Genomic DNA, 24,315 nt, shown 5'->3' on the forward strand with positions numbered 1-24,315 from the left:
ACTACTAATTATTTCTATAGCGCTTAACAGACGCACGCAGCGCTGTACAGTCACAAAGAAAACATTCCTTGCTCAAAAGAGCTTGCAATCTAAACAGACAAGACAGACAAACAGGATGTTAAGGATACAGTTAAGGGGAACAGTGAATCTGCTGGCTGGATTGGTGGGCAGTGGGAAGTAGGGTTATGGATTGAAGGCTATATCAAAAAGGTGGGTTTTCAGTCTCCTTTTAAACAAGGTAAGGGAAGGGGCTTGGCGGACAAACTCAGATCATTTATTCTAGGCATAGGGAGCAGCTAGATGAAAGGAAGAGGCGGTGGAGACAGTGACTGTCTGAATTCAAAAGGGCCTGGGATATGCACGTGGGATCTCGGAGAAAAAGAGATAATGGTTACTGTGGTTGGGCAAACTAAATGAGCCATTTGGCCTTTATCTGCCATCAGCAGGAGAACGAAAGAAGTTATCCTGCCGTTGTATCGGGCGATGGTGCGTCTGCATCTGGAGTACTGCATCCAATATTGGTCGCCGTACCTTAAGAAGGATATGGCGTTACTTGAGAGGGTTCAGAGGAGAGCGACACGTCTAATAAAAGGAATGGAAAACCTTTCATACGCTGAGAGACTGGAGAAACTGGGACTGAGGTGACTTAGAGGGGATATGATAGAGACTTACAAGATCATGAAGGGCATAGAGAGAGTAGAGAGGGACAGATTCTTCAAACTTTCAAATAATAAAAGAAGAGGGCATTCGGAAAAGTTGAAAGGGGACAAATTCAAAACAAATACTAGGAAGTTCTTCTTTACCCAACATGTGGTGGACACCTGGAATGCGCTTCCAGAGGGTGTAATAGGGCAGAGTACGGTACTGGGGTTCAAGAAAGGATTGGACAATTTCCTGCTGGAAAAGGGAATAGAGGGGTATAGATAGAGGATTACTGCACAGGTCCTGGACCTGTTGGGCGCCGCATGAGCGGACTGCTGGGCACGATGGACCTCAGGTCTGACCCAGCGGAGGCATTTCTTATGTAATTGGCAATGGAGGAGAAGGGTACAGCTAAGATCAGCTTATCTGAGGAATGGAGTTCTCTGGGAGGTGTATAAGGAGAAATAAGAAGGTAAAATTATGGTCTTACCTGTTAATTTTCTTTCCTTTAGAAGCAGCAGATGAATCCAGACTAGTGGGTATAGCTCACATCGACCAGCAGGTGGAGATAGAGAACTGATTAACAGTTGGCCTTAAAGCCTGGTGTTCCTCTTGTTACTTCAGTTATGCATTTTGCCCAAGCAGCCCGAAAGGAGCATGAGCATCCACAAAACTTCATTCCAGTAGAAAATGGACCCCTAAATAATACAATTACCAACCATATCCCAACTGAAACCATAAACAAACACCCTACACACATACAGTGCACTTGGGGAGGGGCTCTGGATTCATCTGCTGCTTCTAAAGGAAAGAAAATTAACAGGTAAGACCATAATTTTACCTTCCATAGCAAAGCAGCAGATGAATCCAGACTAGTGGGATGTAGCAAAGCAAACTCAAACCGGGTGGGACGCCAATGCCGCCTCCGCCAGTACCGCAGTGCCAAAACTTGCCTCCGCACTGGCTGCTACGTCCAAGCGATAATGCTTCGAAAAGGTATTACCCGACGACCAAGTGGCCGCTCGGCAAATTTCCTCCAAAGACATCCCCCCGGACTCCGCCCAAGACGTAGCCAATGCCCGAGTGGAATGAGCATGAAGGTGCTCCGGTACTTTCTTACCTGTCAACACATAAGCCGAAGCAATCGTCTCCTTGACCCAACGCGCAATGGACGCTTTAGACGCCGCCATCCCCTTGTTCTTACCCGCGAACAATACAAAGAGATGGTCCGACCTACGAAAATCATTCGTCATTCCCAAATAATGGAGAAGCATACGCCGCACATCCAGTCGACGCAAAGACAAAAATCGTTTACCCCAATCCTCCTTCCGGAAGGACGGGAGGAATACACTCTGGTTCACATGAAATGAAGAAATCACCTTAGGCAGGAAGGACGGCACCGGCCGCACTGACACCCCCGTCTCAGAAAAACGTAAAAAGGGTTCTCTGCAAGAAAGCGCCTGAAGCTCCGATACTCGCCTCGCCGAAGCCATTGCCACCAAGAACACTGTTTTCAGCGTGACATCCTTCAAAGTGGCCGCTGACAGGGGTTCAAAAGGTGCCCCCTGCAACCTCCCCAGTACGAGTTTAAGATTCCAGGAAGGACAAATTCGCCTTACCGGCGGGCGGATATGGTGAACCCCTTTGAGGAAACGGACCACGTCCGGCTGCGACGCCAGCGACGCGCCAGCCACCCGGCCCCTGTAACAGGCAAGGGCCGCCACCTGAACCCTTAAAGAGTTATAGGCTAATCCTTTCTCTACGCCTTCCTGCAGAAAGGCAAGAATAGCCGCCAGAGATGCATGGAAGGGCGCGATTCCCTGTCGACCGCACCAAGCATCAAAAATCTTCCAGACCCTCGCATAGGAGGTCGAAGTCGAAATCTTCTTAGCTTTAAGAAGCGTGGCAATCACCTGCTCCGAATAGCCCTTCTTCTTTAGCCTTGACCGCTCAAGAGCCAGGCCGTAAGACCAAAGCGGGCCGGATCTTCCATCCAGATTGGGCCCTGAGTTAGTAAGTCCGGAGTTACCTGGAACGTCACCCGATCGCCTACTGAAAGCTGAACGAGATCTGCGTACCACGGTCGACGCGGCCAATCCGGAGCCACCAGGATCACCCTGCCGTGAAAGAGAGCGATGCGTTGTAACACCCGCCCTATCATGGGCCAAGGCGGGAACACATACAGAAGGGAATTTGGAGGCCATGGGAGGGCCAACGCGTCCACCCCCTCCGAGCCCTTCTCCGTGCGCCTGCTGAAGAAGCGAGGCAACTTCGCATTGCGGGACGAAGCCATGAGATCCAACTCTGGCAACCCCCACCGACGGACTAGCAGGTCGAACGCTCAAGCCGACAACTCCCACTCGCCCGGATCTAGAAGATTTCTGCTGAGGAAGTCCGCTTGCACGTTTTCGTGACCCGCAATGTATGCCGCCGACAGAAGCGGAACATGCCCTTCTGCCCACTGAAACAATATCCTTGCCTCTTCGGCCAACTGCGGACTCCGAGTGCCCCCCTGACGATTGACATATGCGACCGCCGTGACACTGTCCGAAAAGATTCTGGTCGGTCTGTCCTGAATCAGGGACTGAAAAGCCCTCAGCGCCAATCTGATCGCTTTTAACTCCAACAAATTGATGGGCCACTGTGCTTCCTCTAAGGACCACACTCCCTGCACCGATGCTTGCAGGCACTGGGCCCCCCAGCCCCTCAGACTGGCATCCGTCGTCACCACCACCCACTCCGGTGTGGCTAACGGCATGCCCCGCCACAGGTGCAACTCGTGTAGCCACCATTGCATGCTGCGAGCCGCCCGAGGACTCCATCGGAGACGCACATTGTAGTCCAGAGAAGCTGGGGACCAGCGAGAGAGAAGCGACTGTTGTAAGGGTCTCATGTGGCCCCGAGCCCAGGGGACCACCTCCAGAGTCGCTACCATGGAGCCCAAAACCTGCACATAATCCCAAACCCGAGGTCTGGGCGACCCGAGAAGTAGGCGAATCTGAGCCTGCAATTTCTCTCCCCGGTCTCGGGGTAGAAATACTCTCCCCAGAGCAGTGTCGAATCTGACCCCCAGATGTACCAAAGACTGCGACGGGGACAGAAAACTCTTGGGAAAATTGACGATCCACCCTAACGACTGAAGGAGAGATATTACCCTCTGAGTAACCGACAAACTCTCCTGCCTGGACGAGGCGCGGATCAGCCAGTCGTCTAAGTAAGGGTGTACCCGAATCCCTTCCTTGCGAAGAGAGGCTGCTACCACGACCATGACTTTGGAAAAGGTGCGGGGAGCCGTCGCCAGGCCAAAGGGCATTGCCCGAAACTGATAGTGCTGGCCAAGAATCGCAAACCTTAGATACCGCTGATGCGGAGGCCAGATCGGGATATGTAGGTACGCCTCCTTGAGATCTAGGGACGTGAGGAACTCTCCCGGTCGAACTGCCGCAATGACCGAGCGTACCGTCTCCATCCGGAAATGGCGAACATTGAGAAATCTGTTGACCACTTTGAGGTCCAGCACCGGTCTGAACGACCCCCCCTTCTTTGGAACAATGAAGTACAGGGAATATATCCCGCGGCCTACCTCTTCCGGGGGTACCGGTACCACCGCCCCCAGATCGAGCAGCCCCTGAAGAGTCATGCGGACCGCCTCTCCCTTGGCCGCCCCATGGCACGGGGACACCAAGAAAGAATCTTCGACGGGAGAGGCGAACTCCAACTTGTACCCTTCCCGAACAATGTCCAACACCCACTGATCTGACGTGATTGTGGCCCACTCCGCCCGGAACGCCGAAAGCCGGCCCCCTAAGGGCAGGGCGGAGGGAGCCAAGCCACCGTCATTGCGGAGTGCGACTTGGTGGGGTACGTGTTGGCTGACCTGAAGAGGGTTTCGTTGTACGAAAGGAACTCCTCTGCTGAAACCTAGGCCTCGCCGCAGAGAAAGAACCATATGCTGATCTGAAGAATGGTTTACCAGGCCTGGACCGCCTCACATCTCTGAAGCGCGGTCTAGACGAGGAGGACCTCACCGGGGGCCTAGCCCTATCCTCCGGTAGACGCTGTGTTTTGGTATCCCCAAAATCTTTCACCAATTTCTCTAAGTCCTCTCCAAATAATAAACCTCCCTTAAAAGGGAGTCTCACCAGCCTAAGCTTGGATGCAGCATCTGCTGCCCAATGTCGGAGCCATAAGGATCTGCGCGATACCACTGACAGAGATATCTGTTTCGCAGATGCTCGAATAATGTCATATAAGGAGTCTGCCAAATAGGCCAAGCCTGACTCCAAATCAGCCAGTTCCGAAGGGACAGAACCCCCGGACACCATTAAATTATCGGTCATCCCTTGTGACCACTGCAAACATGCCCTCGCCGCATACGAGCTGCAAATAGCGGCCTGTAAGGTAACCGCAGCTACTTCAAAGGACATTTTTAGTGAAGATTCAATCTTCCTATCCTGCGCATCCTTTAGTGCCACCCCCCCTTCCACCGGCAAGGTAGTCTTTTTCGTTACCGCTGCCACCAAAGCGTCCACCCTAGGTAACCGAAACTTTTCAAGTTCGGTCGGGTCAACCGGATACAGGAGCCGCATGGCCTTTGCCACTCGTAAACTGGCCTCCGGCGTATCCCATTGCGCCGAGATCAGCTCCTGCATGGCTTCATGCACCGGAAAGGACCTAGGTGGCTTACGCGTACCTGCCATCAGGGGGTTACCCGACACCTTAGCATCCTCCTGAGAGATATTTAAACCCTGCAAAGCCTTGGAAATCAAGGACGCCAGCTCCTCTCTATGAAACAGCCGGAGCGCGGAAGGATCATCAACTTCCCTGCCCGGGGGATCCTCTGCCTCCCAATCTAAGACCTCCCCTTCCTCTAATGATTCAGGAAGGGAGAAAGGTGCTAAGGGAAGATTACCCTCCGCGTCCACGGTCGCGAGTCTGCGTTTCTTCGCCCCCTGCGACCGCCCAGGCGACAGTACAGGACCCGTAGTCGGGCCGGCATTAGCACCGGATAAGCCCGTGGAGGTAGAAGGCCCAGGGAGGGACGGCCAGGTCGCCGGTACCGACTGGGCCGGCTGCGAGCCCTGTAGCAGAAAAGCTCGGTGCAATAGCATAACAAACTCCGGGGAGAAGGAACTCACCCCCATTAAAGAAGAACCTGCCTGATCAATGCTAGGGCGCGCAGCCGCGCCGTCCCCTAGCGACCCTGGCTCCCCGACCGCCGCTGACCTCCCCTCAGCCGCGGCAGAGCCTTGCAGTCCCCCCGAGTCACCCTCGAGGCCCGGGGAAGTAGACCGTGCCCCACTGACACGGGAGATGGCTAACTCACACGCTTGCAGGAAGGCATCTTCTGCCGGTGTATCCCCACACCCTGCAGAGCAGAAGCCCGACAGTGCTCGGCGCTTCCCACAGCGCGAGCACCGCTGAGTAGCCTCTGCTGCCATCGCAAAAAACGGCGATACAAAAAACTTTTTTTTTTTTTTTTTTCACAAACGCGGCAACACGCCGCCGCGCCGACTCCGCCCACCCCCCGCTACCGCCGGAACGACCCGAACGACCAACGAACGCAAGAGGAGGCAGACAGCAAACAACGTTACTCACCAACCGGTCCCCCGCTCTAACTGCAGTCGGGTAACAGCTGGTAATCGCACTGAAAGCCACACGAACACAGCATGGCTCAGCACAAGCAGGAAGTCGTTGGTTTTTTTTTTTTTTTTTTTTTTTTTTAACTGGAATGAAGAAACCTAAGCACAAACCTCCTGCAGTGGCCCAAGAACCCGCTCAAACAAACGGAGGGGAGGGTGGAGAAGGGACCTGGGAGGGCCCAGGTGTAGCTCCCAAAGCCGGCACCGATCAGCCAGGCACCCCTGTCCTACTGAAGAGACAGAGTCTCAACAGAGGAAGCCACAGGAACACCACCTAAACCGGCCCCAGCCAGAATCCAGGAGCTAGTAGAGTAAGCTCCATTCCTGCTGGGAGATAGAGCAAAACTGAAGTAACAAGAGGAACACCAGGCTTTAAGGCCAACTGTTAATCAGTTCTCTATCTCCACCTGCTGGTCGATGTGAGCTATACCCACTAGTCTGGATTCATCTGCTGCTTTGCTATGGAAAGGAGAAATATTGAGGGGCAGCAGAATGAACACACTTGTAGGTCAGCAATAGGAACTTGAACTCTATGCGATGGTTAAATAAAGCGAGGTGTTTTAAAATTAGATGACTTCAGGTGCTAGCGTGATAACCAAAAAAAGATTCTTTTATATACAGTAAACTACAAAAAGATAGCTAAAGGTGACATTCTGGTCAGTGAAAATATTAAATTTTGGGAAGGACAATCAATCGAACTCCAAATGCCCTTTCTGGAATTTTGAGATTCTGTGGAAATTTATTGCAGTTCAGAAAATTACTAAAAACTCATTTTTTGCACAAGCTTTTTTCCTTAAATGAGAAGATTAGACTAACTGCAGGTGATATATCTTGTCAACATCCTCCTCTTTGTAAAGACATTATGATGAGTAGTATTCTTCTTTGACTTCTATGTTTTTATTCGTTCAGTTTTTATTGTTTGGTTTTGTTTTATTTTAGTTATAACCCACTTTTTACAGAGCCGTTCACAATGTAGACAGATACACAATACGTATTTAAAACGAAAACAAATCAGCGGCCAGCACTTAAGATGATTGCGGAAATGTGATGCATTTCATATTGTGTATCGCTTTGGTTTAAAGCGGATTATAAATGTTTTAAATAAATAAATACAAACTTGGTGGCCTTTTTACCAAAGTACAGCAATATTTTATATATCCTGTGTATTAGTTTCAAGAATTAATGCACAGTAAGTGCAAAGCCTGTACGGTAAAAGAGAAGCCATGCCAAGCATCTTTCCTGCAATTACTATGCAGGGCAGATTTTTAGTACACGGGCATGCAGCAGTCTCCCCAGCCCAACAATTCCCTCCCAACTCACCCTGCAAGCTCCTTTTGCTAGGTTACCAAGAGCTCTTTTTGGAAACAGAAAGCTAAAATCTCCCTTGGCCTTGAAATTGTCATCTAGCCCAGAGGAGTGCAGAGCTCCCTCTTTTCCTGCAACACTGTACAAAGGGGTGAAACAGACGGTGTGATCTGAGCATAAAACCCAAACATCTGCAACAAGAGAAAAACTGGATGTAGTAGCCACTGGCAATCCCACAGACTTCTGGGCAGTGCCAGCAGATGGCATAACCCAGGAAGAAAATGTTTTCATTCTTCAGATACATCTCTACAACAGTGATGTAGCTAGGATTTAATGGGCCCCAGGTAGAAAAATTAAGATGGGCCCTCTATAATGCTATCTCTCCCAAGGCAGTGGAGACAGTGGGGGGTGGGGGGACTGGAAGAGAAAGAAAAAGAATCCTTTAAGAGCTCCAGTGAACATATCCTGAAGAAAGCACATACATTCCAGACCTAAACAAAGAAAACCTGTCACAGTAATAGAAACAGAACCTGAAATGCAAGATACCAGCAATGCACTTTTCCAAAGTTGACATATTTACAATTAATAAATTCAGAAAAGGAAATGAAACTCTTTCCTACTTTTGTTATCTGGTCATTGCTTTGGTCCCAGTGTCTACACTTTCCTCTGCTTTTGTTAAACTTTCTTTCCAGGGTCCCCTATGCATTTAACATTTTTTTCTCTATGTCCACTGCCCTTTTTTTTTCTGGGTCCCTAGCCATCCTGTACAGCATCGCTCCTGTGGGTCCGTCCCTATCCTCACCCTATGCTCAGCAACCGTCATCTGTGTATCTATAGCCTCCCTCTATATCCATCATCTCTCCTCCGTGTGCCTTTCATGGTGCTTCCTCCATGGTCTGCATTTCCTCCCTGTCCCTCCCCATGTCCAGTTTCTCCTCCCTCTCTTGCCTTCCTCCTGCACCCCCAACCCCTGGTACAGCATCTCTTCCCCACTTCCCCTTGAATCAGTCATTCTTTCTGCCTTTCCTTTGCTCCCCTTATAGATCCCACATCTCCTCAGTCCCTTTTTCTCCAGGTCTCTTTCCCTCCCTGCACTGGACCAGCGAGTCCTGAAAACATGCATGGTGGCCAGCAGAGATAGCAATTGAGACAGGTTGACTCTGCCCGGCCCCATCAGGGTCTTTCCTGTACTGCATCCAAGATCTTAGGTGTAATCAGAGAGAACTCCTTAACATTTTCTTCACAAATCTCAGAGGTCATCAAAATGTCCATTTCATAAACTCAGAATGATTTAATAAGATCATGACTACAACCCTCTGCAATGAATATTCTTGTCCTTAGTGATCAACCAATTTGACTACTGCAATGTTCTCTACAAAGAAATCAAGGACAAGGAACTTAAAACATCTTCAAACAATACAGAATACAGCCATCAAACTTATCACTTGGCTCAGAAAATATGATCATGTTAGATCATTACTGAGGGAAGCCCATTGACCGATCCCAATCTGTATACTTTGGAGGAAAGGCAGGAGAGGAGAGATAGGATAGAGATGTTTAAATACCTACGTGGCATAACTGTGCATGAATCGAGTCTCTTTCATTTCAAAGGAAGTTCTGGAATGAGAGGGCATAGGATGAAGATAAGAGTTAATAGGCTCAGGAATAATCTACAAGGAAATACTTTTTTACAGAAAGGGTGGTAGATGTGTGGAACAATCTCCTGGTAGAGGTGATGTAGACAGAGACTGTCTGATTTCAAGAAAGTCTGGGATAGTCACGTGGGATCTCAGAGAAAGGAAGAGATAATGGCTACTTTGGATGGGCAAACTGGATGGGCCATTTGGCCTTTATAATAATAATAACAGCTTATATACCGCAATACCCTGAAGTTCTATGCGGTTTACAAAGATTAAGCAAAGGTACAAATTGATTGACTTTAAGAGGGGAGGAAGAAAGAGGGTTAATAGGACAGGAAATTCATTTTTGAGAAGAGAGTGATCAATAGAACAAGTTAATCGCTATAGAGGGGAGAGAGAAGAGAGGATCAGTTGTCTAGATACTTTAGGAACAGGTGTGTTTTCAGACGTTTCCTAAATTCCTCATAAGTAGTGGGCGAAAGCAATTGTTCTAGGTCTTTACCCCATGATGCTGCTTGGTGCGAGAGAAGATGGTCATGGTGTTTTTTCAGTTTACAACCTCTCACTGGGGGGGAAACGAAGTTGGAATGTGAGCTTCTCTTGTGTCTGTTGGCTGAGAAGACGAAAAGGTCAGTTATATATTTAGGGGCAAGTCCGTGTAGTGCTTTGAAGCAGAAGCAGGTGAATTTAAACTTTACGCGCACCTCCATTGGCAGCCAATGCAGCTGCCGGTAGTAGGGTGTCACGTGGTCAAAATTCCTCAGCCCAAAGATCAGTTTGACCGCTGCATTTTGCATCAATTGTAAACGCTGCATGTTCTTTTGGGAAATTGCTAAATAGGCAATGTTACAGTAGTCAAGTAGACTCAGTACGAGGGATTGGACTAGGGTTCTGAATGCCGCTGTATCGAAATAAGCTTTAATGGATCTGAGTTTCCGGAGAGTGAAAAATCCCTTTCTTATCAAGGAGTCCACCTGGTCTTTCATGGTTAGGCACTGATCCAAAGTTACACCTAGTATCTTTATGGTAGGTTGGATAGGGTAATTAAGATTATTGATACATAGTGGTGATTTGGTGTCAAGAGGATGTGGCGAAGCAACGAAGAAAGTTGTCTTTTCTGAATTAAGTTTGAGCCTAAAGGTTGTCATCCAGTGCTCCATCACGTTTATGGCTTCTGAAGCTTTAGGAATAGTTTCAGAGATAGAATTAACAAATGGGATGATGATCGTAAAATCATCTGCATAACTAAATAGTTTTATCCCCAACTGGGTTAGCTGCATGCCTAGTGAGGACATGTAGACGTTGAAGAGCAATGGAGATAGCGGAGACCCTTGTGGCACACCGGATGGATTGCTCCAGGTATCTGAAAGTTCATAATTAAAACGTACTTGATAAGTGCGGGACATAAGGAAGCCACAGAACCAATTCAGCACCTCGTCCCTGATATCAATGGTGTCTAGGCATTGCAGCAGTTTCCCGTGGTCTACTAGATCAAAGGCAGAACTCATATCGAATTGCATAACCAGGGCATTAAGGCCCTTACTAAACAGTAGGCGCAGATTGTCTAAAATAGCCGCAATTACTGTCTCAGTACTGAATAACGGTCTAAAACCGGATTGAGTTTTATGTAGGAGAGAGAACTGATCCAGATAATCCATCAGTTGGGTGTGTACCAATCCCTCCATAATTTTTAAAATATACGGAATGGATGCTACTGGTCTGTAGTTGGATATTATAGCTGAAGATTCTTTTCGATTTTTTAGAATTGTGGTTATTATTATGTGACCATTATTAGAGAGGAACTTCCCAGTTTTTAGGTTATGAGCCAAATATTGCATCAACGATAGTTTAAATACTAAAGGTGCCGCTTTCATGATTTCTGGGGGGCATGAGTCCAGAACGCAATAGGATTTAGAGTATTTGTTATATAGTCTGTTGTAATTGTTCCACTCTAAATCTTGAACCTTTTCTAATTCTGCTATATCTTTTTTGAGATATGTCGACCAGAATACTCAAAATGAGGGCGCACCATGGAGCGATGCAAAGACATTATAACATTTTTCGTCTTGTTTACCATACCTTTTCTAGTAATTCCTAGCATTTTGCTTTTTTGACCGCCACTGCACATTGGGCGGTAGGTTTCAGCATATCTAAGATAACAACATCTAGATCTTTTTCTTGGGTACTGATCAAAGGTGGAACCTAGCATCTGGTCAACTATGATTTGGGTTATTCTGCCCAAACTGCATCACTTTCCATTTGTCCACGTTAATAGATTCTAATAAATGGATGGAACTCCTCTTGTCTGAGGAAAGATTGAAGAGGCTAGACTTCTTCAGCTTGAAAAAACGTCTTGAGGGGAGATAGAATTTAATCATGAACAGTTTAGAATGGGTACAAGCAAATCATTTTTTTTTCTTTACTCTATCAACAATTACAAAGACTAAGGGACACTCAATAAAAGTTACAGGGAAATACTTTTGAAACCAATAGGAGGAAATATTTTTTGCTTGGAAAATAGTTAAGCTCTGTCTGGATTGCATTACCAGAGGATATGGTAACAGCTTTGGACAGGTTCCCGGAGGAAAAGTCCATAGTCTGCTATTGAGACAGACATGAAGGAAGCCAATGTTTGCCCTGGGACTGGTAGCATGGAATACTGCCTACTGTTTGGATTTTTGCTAGGTATTTGTGACCTGGATTAAACATTGTGGAAACAGGGTACTGGGCTAGATGGACCATTGGTCTGACCTAGTATCGCTATTATGTTCTTATGGGAAAAGATTATATGTAAGGTTTAATTGAATTCTTTTTTTTTTTAATCTTTATTAGCAATTGCAAAGGGAACGCAGATAAAAGCACAACATCTAGGGAAATCAACAAGCGAAAGAGCATGACAGCATATGAATCATAGTACAAAAACCTCTTGATTGAATGCCCAACACATTTGAAGTATTAGAAAACCCCCAAGCAAACACAATCAAACCCTAACACCCAGCCTCAAGTCACAACAATCAGGATGCTTTCTTTCAGGGGCTGACACTATCCAAGCTGACAGCTGTTCAATTGGAGCGACTGAATGCGCCTATTAGTCCCGCAGAGGTGCAGCTAGGCATAAAGAAGCTTAAGTTAACTAAAGCGCCCGGGTTCAGCTCCGAGTACTACAAGATTCTGTCGGATTGTTATGGAATTCTCATAGCTATTTAGATTTCAGGAGAAGGAGAATTAAAGCTATCCTCTTTCACAGATATATGTTAAACAGAGAATGCATTAAAAGCACTATTGTATTCTATATAGAAAATCACTGTATTTCCTAATGCAAATCCCAGGTATTGTACTAGCTTTTTAGATTGTAATCTGCTTAGAACTGTGAAGATAATAGTGGAATATAAATCCTTATATCACGTTATTTGAACCTCAGGGGGTTAGATGGTTGTTTTTTTTGAGCCAAAACAATTACTTGAATTTATTGTGGCTAAAGAACCGCCCTTCGGGGGGGGGGGGGGGGGAGTAGTTATTGGACCAATGGCTATACCATTATCTAACCAACCAGCTGTTTGGGATTTAAAATGTCTTCTATTCTGTCCTATTGATTTTTTATTATACCTTGTTTATTTTTCCTTGTTCTTGGATCACAAGTTTGTGGACTAAATAAGTAAACAATTTCCTTTGTAACTGTTTAATTTGTATCTAATCTTTTATGCAAGTGAATTGACTTGTTTATTATTATTTCAAAATCATTCTAAGAGCACAGTACATTTTTTAGCTACAAGGACACCAGAAATCAAGGGCCTGCAATGAATTCAGAACACCGTGAAATTCTTATACTATGTTACAAAAAAGAATTTAAAAACTTGTCTCAGAGAAAGAACATTCTGTCTAATGAAGCAAAGTGTCCTGGATTGTACATAAAGCACCATTTCGATCTTTAAAAATAAAACCTTAGAAACACAGAAACATGATGGCAGATGAAGGTCAAATGGCACATCAAGTCTGCTCATCCGCTGCACCCACTATCTCCTCCTCTCCCTAAGAGATCCCGCCTGTAGGCCAGGGCTGGCTCAAAGAATTATGGTACCCTGAGCCAACTTCAATGGCGGTGCCCCCAAACCCCCCCCCCTCAAGTGGCACTGCCATCCCCAAAGTGTACGCCTTCTCCCCTTATCTCTCAAGCTCCTAGTCCAGCATTGCTCCCTCCTTCCCTCCAGCCTTCTAAGCATTACCTTGCTTGCCAGGAGTAAACAGCATGCACAAGCAGGCTGCTTTCGGCCAGTCCTGGATCTTCTCTCTGCCGCATCCCACTGACAGGAAATAGCAGGCAGGATGCAGCAAAGGGAAGATCCACAACTGGCCAAAAGGTAGCCTGCTGTGAAGGCTGTTGATACCGGCAAGCCCCGTGAAGTTAGGTGTCAATGTTATAAAATAGTGACTAGGCCAGATGCATGCGCAAATCCAAATTTGATGCCAATTCATTCCAATTATTGACTATTGACACGTCGTTAATTCATTAATTTGTATGTGCATCTGACCTACATAGCCAAATTTAGACACCCAACTTTGTACGACCTTTATAGAATCTGGGGGATGGTGTGTTTAACTGTAGTGAATAGCATTCTAAAAAATATTACACTCCCAGTGCTGCATCAGGTGTATATGTGCCTCTTCTTTTCAATGAGTGAGAGGAAGAGAGACATTGGGGGGGGGGGAAGGATGGACTCACCAATCCCCAACACCTACCCCTACATTCAGAAATTCCTTGGATCACCTGACCGCCTCCCTGCAAAAATTCTAGGGTGGTCCAGTGAGGTTTGGTAGCCACCTACCCCTACAGCTATCTGATTCAGAGCAACGAGCCAAGGCATCCCTTGCACTAAGCACAGTAATGCCCATAACCAGTGAGCCTCCGTGCTATTGGACTTGACCTATCCGCTTAGTCCACTACTACTTACTTAATCTAGCAAAGCATCTAATACGGTCCCTCACTTCCTGGTAATGTCTTGGTTGCACCACCAGAGATCAGTCTACCAAATAAGGGATTGCTTATTGGGAAGCGCTGCCTTGTTTGGTAGGCTGACCTCTAGTGTTGCATCTTGACAATGATACTGCTCAGGCACTGCCATCTTTGAAGATAGTGGAAAGAAGAGACGGACACTGGTAGTTGAATTCTGGATCAAGTAAATATTATTGGTTTAGGGAGGTTCAGCAGCCCAGTCCAGGGATTCTCTGGGACAGATAATCTCAAAGGTGACATATCTACCAAGAACATCTGGACCATGAGTAAAAAGTTGCTCTTCATCTCGAGTGACCCTGCTGCTCTCTTGTAAGACTTTACTTCAGGCAAAAAAAGCACAAAGGGCTTCACCGAACAAGAGACTAATCTTTATTGACTAAACACAAGCCGTGTTTTAGCATACAACGCCTATATCAGGGGTCTTGCTGTTCTCATTGCAGTTTGCAGATTATAAATACAGCGTCTTCTCAAGACCATCCAATTTGGAATGAGTTGACAAAATTCATGCTCATTCAGATGGTCTAGAGGGGATGGTGTATTTATAATCTGCAAACTACAATGAGAATGGCAAGACCCCCGATGTCCATTGTATGCCAAAACACGGCTCATGTTGGGTCAAAGACTAGTCCCTGTTGATTAGTTTCAGTGTACCTTAGCCCTCTTCACATTGGATTTTTACTTCAGCCCGAGCTGCAGTAGAGTTTGTACGATGGCACCCCAAGCATCTTCATGAAATACTACAGGTAAACTGGCAAGATCATAGGGTGGGGGTGGTAAATGATTTTAAAAATTCAGCTGAAAAACCATCAGGTCCAGGAGACTTATTCAGAGGGAAAGATTTAATTGCTTAATTAATTCCATCTATAGCAGTGCCTCTCAAACTGTGTGCCCCGAAGAGATTCCGGATGTGCCATGAGACATTCCAGAATTTTGCTTTATTTTAAAAAATTCCATTCATAAGTATACACTAGAAGAGATGATATGTACGCAAGAGTCTGTCAAATGTTATGCGCGCTTGCATGTGTAAGGATACAACCGCCAAGACAAGCATCATTTTTTTTAAATGTGATTGGTCCTTGAAAACTAAGGGCAAGTAATTTTAGTTTTATTAATTTTTTATGCAGAAACAAAGCAATCAAGGCTTTACCACCGTTTGGATCTTCTTATTTTTGCAAACTTGGATTTTCAGCTCCGACAGAAATTAAATTGAAAAAAAGAGAATGACTGCAGATGGTGGATGATGAAATTTATGCTTGCTTATCAACTATTGAGCCAAGTTTTGAGTTAATTTGCACTCAAAAACAAGCACATCCATCGCATTCTATTCTATCTACTTTAGCTTCATTGTTGTTACAATTACCCATACATTGCTTAAAGAACTTTAAATAAATAACTTTCAAATTTAATTTTTGTTGGTGTAATTTTATAATTTCATTTATAAGGTGCCAAGAAAAACATTTGCTCCGTTTAGTGATAGAAATAGGTAAGCCTAACAGCTCTAATTTGTCTCTAACCAATTGAGGAATATTCAATTTAGATAAGAAATAGTCAATTTCAGTATCAGATGTAGAGAGTCACTAGAATATAAAGTATAATTTTAAAAAATCCTGAAATATATTAAAGGAGTTCTTGATCTTTGGCAATCAGGGTATTATCAGTGAAATTTTTGAGCAGAGTCTTTTCCTTTTTAAATACTTAGCAAGAAGGCGACCAGCTTTGTTTTGTTCAGAGAAGCATCTCACGCCAAGAGTTATTAATTGATCCTGTGATATTTCAGTACAAATATTGCTATACTCAAGTCTGAGTTTACAAAGATTTTGGAAGATATATTTAGAATTTGTAGCGTACCCTTATTTATTCTTCTAATATATTGAGAAAAATGGATTGTTTCTTATGCCATTTAATAGAAAACCCAATGATGATACCTCTCAAATAGGCTTTAAATGCATTCCACCAGATGAAGTGGGAAGTATCTTTTATTTTATTAAAGGAACAATAACCTGTTATATATTTTAGAAGTTTCCTGAAAGTTAGATGCATTAAGAAGTCTAGGGTTAAATCTCCAAGTGTATGAGTAGAATACCATGCTATCTTTTATCACACTATGACTGAGTGTGGCACAGTGGTTAGAGTTGCAGCCTTGGCACCCTGAGGTTGTGGGTTCAAGCCCATGCTACTCCTTGTGACCCTGGATGGGTAACCTGATCTCCCATTGCCCCAGGTACATTAGATAGATTGTGAGCCCAAAAGGACAGACAGGGAAAAATGCTTGCATACCTGAATAAATTCATGTAAACCAGAGGTATCCAACCTGTTGGCTTTCTTGGGCCGCATTGACTGAAAAATGTTTTTCTGGAGCCGTACAAACACTGCAGCAAGACCGAGGAGAGAGCCGGCAAGACGGTAAACACCCAGGGGCAGCAGAGGAAAATACTATATCCCCTCGACCAGGGCCACACAAAATACTTCTCGGGGCCGCAGGTTGGACACCCATGAATTGTAAACCATTCTGAGCTCCCTGGGAAAATGGTATGGAAAATTAGTTTAATAACTAGAAGCACAGGGGGGCTAAAACACTAATAAATCCGAAATACACAGAGATACTCGGAAACCTCACACCAAAAAGAGGAACATGGCATAGTCAGTGGCATAGTAGGGATGAGTGGTGCCCGGGGCGGTGGCACCCCTCCTTTCCCAGCCCCCCTTCCCTTGTACTTTTTAAATTTTCTCTGCACAAAAAACATTACGAACTTGTTGCCCGCATCATATCAGCTATCCCTCTGATGTCACTTCCTAGGCGCGGGGCCCAGAAGTGATGTCAGAGAGAGGCGACAGGGGCGTCAAGTTCGTAATGTTGCACGCGCAGGGAACGTTAAAGAGGTACAAGAGAAGGGGCGGACGGCAAGGGGGGGTTGGGAAAGAGCCCGGGGGGGGGGGGGGCAGAGGAGGACGTGTGCCAGTGCCCCTACCGAGACCTTGCCCCTTACTACACTACAGCATGGCATTAAGCTATTGAAATTAAACAAGTTTTCAGAAAAACATTGCAAAAGTCTTTCCTCCAGGTCATTTTCACAACTCCAGGAGTTTGGAATCCTGATATTTTAGCAAAAGCCGCCCTCCCCCCCCTTCATTAGAGAGCTCAGAACTTAACCTCCCTTCGTTTCGCAGCGGCTCACCTGGATCTGCGATAAGAACTGTAGCGCCGCTGCATTTGAAAATGTGAAACAAGGACTTGGACCTAATGTTAATATTGAGGCAGGCAACGGAGCACCCCAGTTTGGCCAAGGCCAGCCAAAGCCACACGAAAGCCGGCTCGTTGCCCAAGAAGAGCGCCACGCAGTCCCCCTGCTTCAGCCGGCCGTTGGTCTGCAAGGCGCGCGCCGCTCTGCTGCTCCGGCGGTCGACCTCGGCGTACGAGAGCACCTGGTCTTTAAAGAGCAGGAAAGGCTTGTCGGGCACCTTCCGCGCTTGCTCCAGGAAGCGGTCGAGGACGGTGAAGTAAGGCACCTTGCGCTCGCGCCTCCTCAGTTTCCTCGCCTGGAAGAAGATGGAGACGAAGGCGCCCAGGTCCTGGAGCGCATAGGGGTACAGGGAGCTCAGCAGCAGCGGCAAGAAGAGCAGCCCGGCCAGGGCGGTGGAGAGGAGCGCGTACATGGTTGGCGGGAAAACAAAAAAAGGACTGAAGCGCTCGCGCCGGGCGCCGAGTTCACACTGGCCGCGCGGGGAGGCGCAGCGGGGGCGGGGCTCCAGCACGTAAGGAAGCGCCGCAGAGTTACTGCGCCTCGTCCAGTGCAACAGGTGAAAAGAGGACTTTTTTTGGGAACTGGACGAGAGCTTGCCAGTTGCTCCTTTAATGCAAGGCGTTTGCAATCTGGGCTAGTATCAACATTTGGCACAATTACGCCACCCAAAGCACAGCCGACCCCATCCGACTTACTTGCTCTGGAGCAGAGTCGGCAGCCGTACTCAGGTCCCGAGATAATTACGCCTGCCGTTTCTGCTCCGGAAGAAGTAAGTTACGTCAGAGGGGGTGGACCCGGAAGACGCAGTCATTGCTCGCGGGACCTTTCCACCCCTTCCGACGTAACTTACTTCTTCTGCAGCGGAGCCGACAGACATAGTCATGGCGGGACCTTCCTGCACCTTAGGTTAACTGTCGACTCTGCTCCAGAGCAAGTATGTGGGGTGGACCGGAAGCTACAGTCACCGCGGGGCCTAGCTGCATGAAGGGAGCAGGACTGCTGGTATGGAAGAGTAGTGGAGGTAGTGAAAGGGGGCAGGGTGGTGCTGAGGGAATTGGTGTGCAGGGAAAGGGGAGAGAGACATAAGGGAGAAGGATACTAAATGGAATTGGATTGAAGGGAAAGAAAGGGGCAGATGCTGAAGGAAGTAGGGGGAAGGGAGAGACAAGGGGTGGATGGAGAGAGAAAGGGCAGACATTGGATAGTAGTGGGGAGGGTAGAGGGGGGTGCCTATGCTGGATGGAAAAGCGGATGGGAGAAATAAGGGAACAGATGCAGGAAGAAAATGGTGAGGAGAGAAAGAGGGGACAAGCGCTGGATGGAAGTGGACAGAGAGGAGAAGGTACTAGATGGAAGGGGTAGAGAAAGAGGGCACATGATGGAAGGAGGGGATAAATAAAAGGAGGGCACATGGTGGGGGAAAAGGATTGAGTTACTGAAATACTGGAGGAGGTGAGGGAAAAATGTCACAAGCTGTAGGTAGACAATAAAAAAGGAAATTGATGACAGGGTAGTAAGAATGTAATCTAGACAGATGTAGAAAATGAGGGGGGAAAAGGGATTGCAGAGGAGAGGTATGGGAGAGGGAAGGAGAGGAGAGCGATGCCAGACCAATGGGGGTGAAAGGAGAGATGGAAGGAGCATAGAAGGAGAGAAGATGCCATATAGGGGCAGAGAGATGGCAGACAGTGGATGAAAGGAAGAGAGTAACAAGAAGATGAGGAAAGCAGAAACCAGAGAAGACAAAGGTAGAAAAAAAAATTTATATTTATTTATTTATTGCTTTAGGACACATGTGTCATTGTTTCTGTGGTGTTACATTGTATGCAGAGTCCAGCTTCTTGGTGGTTCAATTTAATCTCTGTCTATGTATTTCGATTTTATCCCCTCTTTTACAAAACTGGAGCGTTTTTTTAGCGCCAGCTGTGGTGGTAGCAGCTGTGAGGCTCAGAATTCTATGAGCGTCAGAGTTGTTACCACCATGGCTAAAAACCACCCTATTGTAAAAGGGGAGGGGTTAATTTGTGATTACATATTCCATACTAGGTGAAGGTGTGTTCAAAAGACATGGTTTTCTGTTAGGATTGATTGCAGGATTGATCTGTACTAATCAGGCTTGTTAAGTTTTACAATGGGTGTATTGATGTACTGCATTATGTAAGATGCTGCTTTTTCCTAGGAATATTCTTGTGTGACATTTGGATTGTTACTAAAAATCATGTTTTTCATACAGATTGGGGGGGGGGGGGTCAAAAAATGATGAGCCCCGGATGTCACATATGCTAGGTACAAATGACCCAGATAACATGAAAACACAATGTATGCAAAGATAAACACTTTCAATAATTATTAATATGATGTCCTATACTAAAGATATAAGAACAGCAAAGGCTAAGAACTAGCTTAAAAAATGAAGGAAAAAGTCTCAGAAAGGGCCCTTCCACCTCCACTGAAGTGGTTTGTTAAAGGTGTTGAGACGATTTGGCGTCCCATTTGAAGAGAAGCCTGATCGGTCGGGATACACCCTGAGGCAACTTATTGTGAAACGCTGATCATTGGTGTACCGATCAGCTGAAGATAAGTTGAAAGTTTTCTTCTATCTTTTATTTTCATTAGCGAAGCACAGCATAAGGCTTTAATGCACTTTGAAAGTTTTTTGCCAATGAGGTGACCACTCAAACACCTTTAACAAACCACTTTGGTGGAGGCTTTTTCCTTCATTTTTTAAGCTAGTTCTTAGCCTTTGCTGTTCTTGTATCTTTAGTATAGGACATCATATTAATCATTATTGAAAGTGTTTATCTTTACATATGCTAGATACGCCACTGACGCCACCTATTTCACAATCCGGACCTGCTGCGGGTTGATCTACTGGTGGATTCGCTTGGCGGCAGCATGACATGCAGACATGGTGGTTTGTGTGGCTAGAGCAGAGATCAGTGGGGATGATCGACGTCTGCATCTCAGTGATTCTCCGATCTGTAGTATTGCTGGTCATGGGATGTTCTACCTCAGGTTGTGCTCCTTGCAGATGAGTAATAGTGACCTGCCCAGCCTGGGGGGCAGCTTCGTGGGCTGTCGTACCACACCTTTCCTCCGGCTTATTATGTCCTTCCTCCGGCAAATCTGCGCTTTGCACGTTGAGCGCTCTTCGTCAGAGGTTGAGGGTATATTGTATGGTAGAGACACACATTCGCCTTGGACCTGTATGGAGGCAGTGGGTGGGCATGTGTGGGCATGCAGGAAAGACCTTGGCAATGGTAGGTCCACAGAACCAATATACCTTTCCGGCCGTTGTCTTGGTCATTGGTCATACAGGTGATCGCTGAAGCAAGGCATCATCTTGTGGTAGGGTTGAAGCATCCTTCTTTGTAGCCTAGGCATGGTGCACGTGGTCTAATGTCTCTGCTCCTGAGGCAGAAGAAAATGTGGCTGGGCTTCTCAGGAACTGAGCCATCTGCTCAACTTGAAAGTTAAAAATGTAAAACCCAAAAAGGCTGCGAAGAGGAAGCCGATGTTAAGATGCCGTCTTGGGGGGAGCAGCCACTTAAATGGCGTCCTGCTTAGGAGCCGCTGCTGAAGGAGGAGAGCAGGCAGGATTGCCGATGTGGAGATTACAAAGAAGAAACCGCCGATGCCTGCACAGGGCCAGTCAACACGCCAAAACCGACGGCGCAGGGAAGAAGTTGGAGCAGGATGAAGCAGGTCTCTGGACGCTGGGAGCACGGAAAAAAGGGCCAATGCTCCCCAGCATTCAACATTTGAATTCTTCCTGCTGCAGGAAAATTCCGCCCCCCTCTCTCCCGACATAGCCAATGAGAAGCGGCCAACTCCTCCGATGTCAGAGATGACGTCGGAGGGGACAGGGGAGAGTGGGAGAAGAGAGGTGGAGCGAAGGCTGTGCTCCCTCTGGGCAGCCGCCATGTTACCCGCAGCACGCTCGGAGGCCATCGCTGATGGCATTTCTGTTTGTTTTAAGCCTTAACCACTTATACATTTCTTACATTAAATTTCTATGCAGTGGGGGTGGTGCACCCCCAATACCATTTTCACTTGGTGTGCCGCCCCCGCGTACCTCTTTAAATGTTCTTCTGACAACACTCCCTAACCGCGGAGGGGGCATGGCACCAACGCCACTGGAGGGGAGCTGAGAAGAAATGTTTGGTCTCCCATTCATAAAATTCCCCCCAACACCCAAATCAACCTCTGAAGAGCACACAAATAAGAATAACTAGATTCATAAAAAGTTCCACATCATATCAATAAAAAATTAACTAAATAAAGCTTTTTATTAAATATTTTATTTAAATCATTTTTATTGAGCATACTTAAGAACTAACAATACAAAAAGAATAGCATTATAAATATCAAATATTAAGCTCAATCAATTTTCAATAACAATCGTCATTCCCACCCTATCAACCCACTCCTCCCACCCATCTAATCCCCCATTCAATATTTATAACATGTATTGCGCATACAGTACTCCCCTGATATTTGCGGGGGTTCTGTTCCAGAATCACTTTATTTTTACATTAGCCACTATTGCATTAACTAAGAATTATTTTTGTTTTGAAGAAGTATTTTTTTAACAAATTCGTGGCATGGCAATGGGATCATCTATGGCACCAGACCTTGCCAATCTGTATGTTGCACAATTTGAGGATATTCATTAAACAAATCATCCGTTTTCTGAAGAAATTCTTCTGTACAAAAAATATATCGATGACATCTTCCTCTTGGGGCGAGGAACTGTTGAAAATCTACATACGTTCCACTCATGGCTCAATGGGCGCGATTCCAACTTAATTTTCAAAATTCAATATATTCTTAAAGAAATATATTTAGATATTAAGATAAAAAGGTCACAATACCACAATTTAAATACCACAATTTACAGGAAAGAGACAGATAGAAATACTTACATTACACCAGCTATCTTAATTGTAGTTTGAAAGATAATTTGCCATATTCTCAGTTTTTACAACTTAGACGATTATGTACAGATCTCCATGAATATGACGACCAGGCACCTAGTATGATGAAGAACTTCTCCGAAAGAGGATATCCATCTACATGTTTACGAAAAGGATATCTCAAAGCCAAGCAACAAAACAGGAAAACACTTCTACAAAAGAAGTGTGAGAAGATCAATCCAAAGATTGTTTGTACTTTGTTTTTCATATCTTTCCAAAGACATTTGTAAAATTATTAGAAAACATTGGCACATCGTCCAGAATCATTCCTGCTTTAAGGATATATCACCAGTCATTGCTTATTCTAGGTCCAAAAATCTGAAAGAACAGTTGGTTCCATCCACTCTCCCTTCAAGAAAAACAACAATGATAGGATTGAATTCTCATAAAGGCCGCTTATCCTGTGGCATTTGCACTGTATGCAAACATTGCATTGAAACCAAAGAGTATATACATCCGGTTAGTAAGAAACAAAATTGTTTTACAAGAAAGAACAAATTGTAATACATCTTCTGTGCACTATGCTATAATTTGCCCATTCAACCTAAGGTACATAGGCAAGACAAAAAAAATGATCAAGACGAGAATGATAGAGCACAGAAGCTGCATTAGTAGACATAATGAAACAGCACCTTTCGTTAAGCATTGGATACAGAATAATCATACTACGATGGATTTGAAGTTTTTTTATTATCAAAGTAATCAAACAAGGCTGGTGAGGTGGTAATCTAGATTAGAGGCTTTTACGTGAAGAACAAAGCTTGATATAATAACTTTATTTTTTCTATACCGCCACAATCTTACGACTTCTAGGTGATTTATACTGAAGAGAGCTGGACAATCGGCGAATTACAGAATACAAATAGCGAGACTATCACTGGACAGTCAGCGAATTACAGAATACAAATAGTAAAAATACACATATTTCTCAAAGTTATCAGTACGGTGTTATTAGTTTTAAAATGGTATCTGATTAGGAGATAAATCTGTCGAACAGTGCTGTCTTAATTTCTTTCCAAAATGCGCCATAGGTCACCCTGGCTCTGTTGATGTAATTGCCTAGCCAGGTCTGCTGTTTACTAGCTTGAAACTTAAAAGTTCTGTCCAGAAAGGACCTGTATTTGCAATCAGTGATCCTTGGATAGGCAAAAAGATTGCAATTTCTGGTTGTCATAGTGGGAATGTGTAGCTCAAAATGTGGTAAGAGATAGGTAGGGGCCATTCTCCACACCAGTTTAAAGCAAAAGCACGAGAACTTGAACATTATTCGTGCCTCCATTGGCAACCAGTGTAGCAGTTTGTAATAGGGACTAACATGCTCGCTTTTCTTTAGTCCAAGTGTTAAGCGGATACAGTGAGTCCAAATGGTGAATTAGAATTAATACATTTTATTTAATCACAAGAAAGAAAGAAAGAAAGAAATTTTTACATTACATTATATTAGAAATTTGTCTATATTTTGCCCTATATTTGTCTATTTTTCTATAGTTGTTACTAAGGTGACATTGCATATTTTAAAAAGTCATCTATCTTGACTTCTGTGTTGTGTCACTGCCCGCCCTGTCCCAGCCTACCACTAGACCACCAGAGGGGGGATAGGGTGCAGAACCTGGCAATGAGTGTGGAGTTGGGTGCAGAGCCTGGCAGGGAGAATTTGGTTCAGAATGGTTTTTTTCTTGTTTTTCTCCTCTAAATTTAGGGTGTGTCTTATAGTCAGGTTTGTCTTATGGAGCGAAAAATACGGTAAGTAGTAGATTTAAAACAAACTGGAGAAAATATTTTGTCACACAATGTGTAATTAAACCCTGGAATTCCTTGCTGGAGAATGTGGTGAAATCAGTTATTTAGCAGAGTTTA

The 24,315-nt window shown here is 45.4% G+C and overlaps 1 protein-coding gene across 2 annotated transcripts in view; it reads right to left on the reverse strand.

Annotated features, from left to right (window-relative positions):
• The window catches only part of SLC27A2 (solute carrier family 27 member 2), a 69,818-nt gene extending 51,652 nt beyond the window's left edge, over positions 1–18,166 (reverse strand). Inside the window, exon 1 of one of the 2 annotated variants that reach the window (XM_033920468.1) lies at positions 17,417–18,166. In XM_033920468.1, the coding sequence (XP_033776359.1) occupies positions 17,417–17,894 (478 nt within the window). In that variant the 5' untranslated portion in view covers positions 17,895–18,166. The remainder of the gene's footprint in view (positions 1–17,416) is intronic. The other variant, XM_033920467.1, reaches the window with a different exon arrangement.
• Between the last annotated feature and the right edge of the window lie 6,149 nt (positions 18,167–24,315).

This window comes from Geotrypetes seraphini, chromosome 14 (genome assembly GCF_902459505.1).
Source record: "Geotrypetes seraphini chromosome 14, aGeoSer1.1, whole genome shotgun sequence".
Classification (NCBI taxonomy): Eukaryota; Metazoa; Chordata; class Amphibia; order Gymnophiona; family Dermophiidae; genus Geotrypetes; species Geotrypetes seraphini.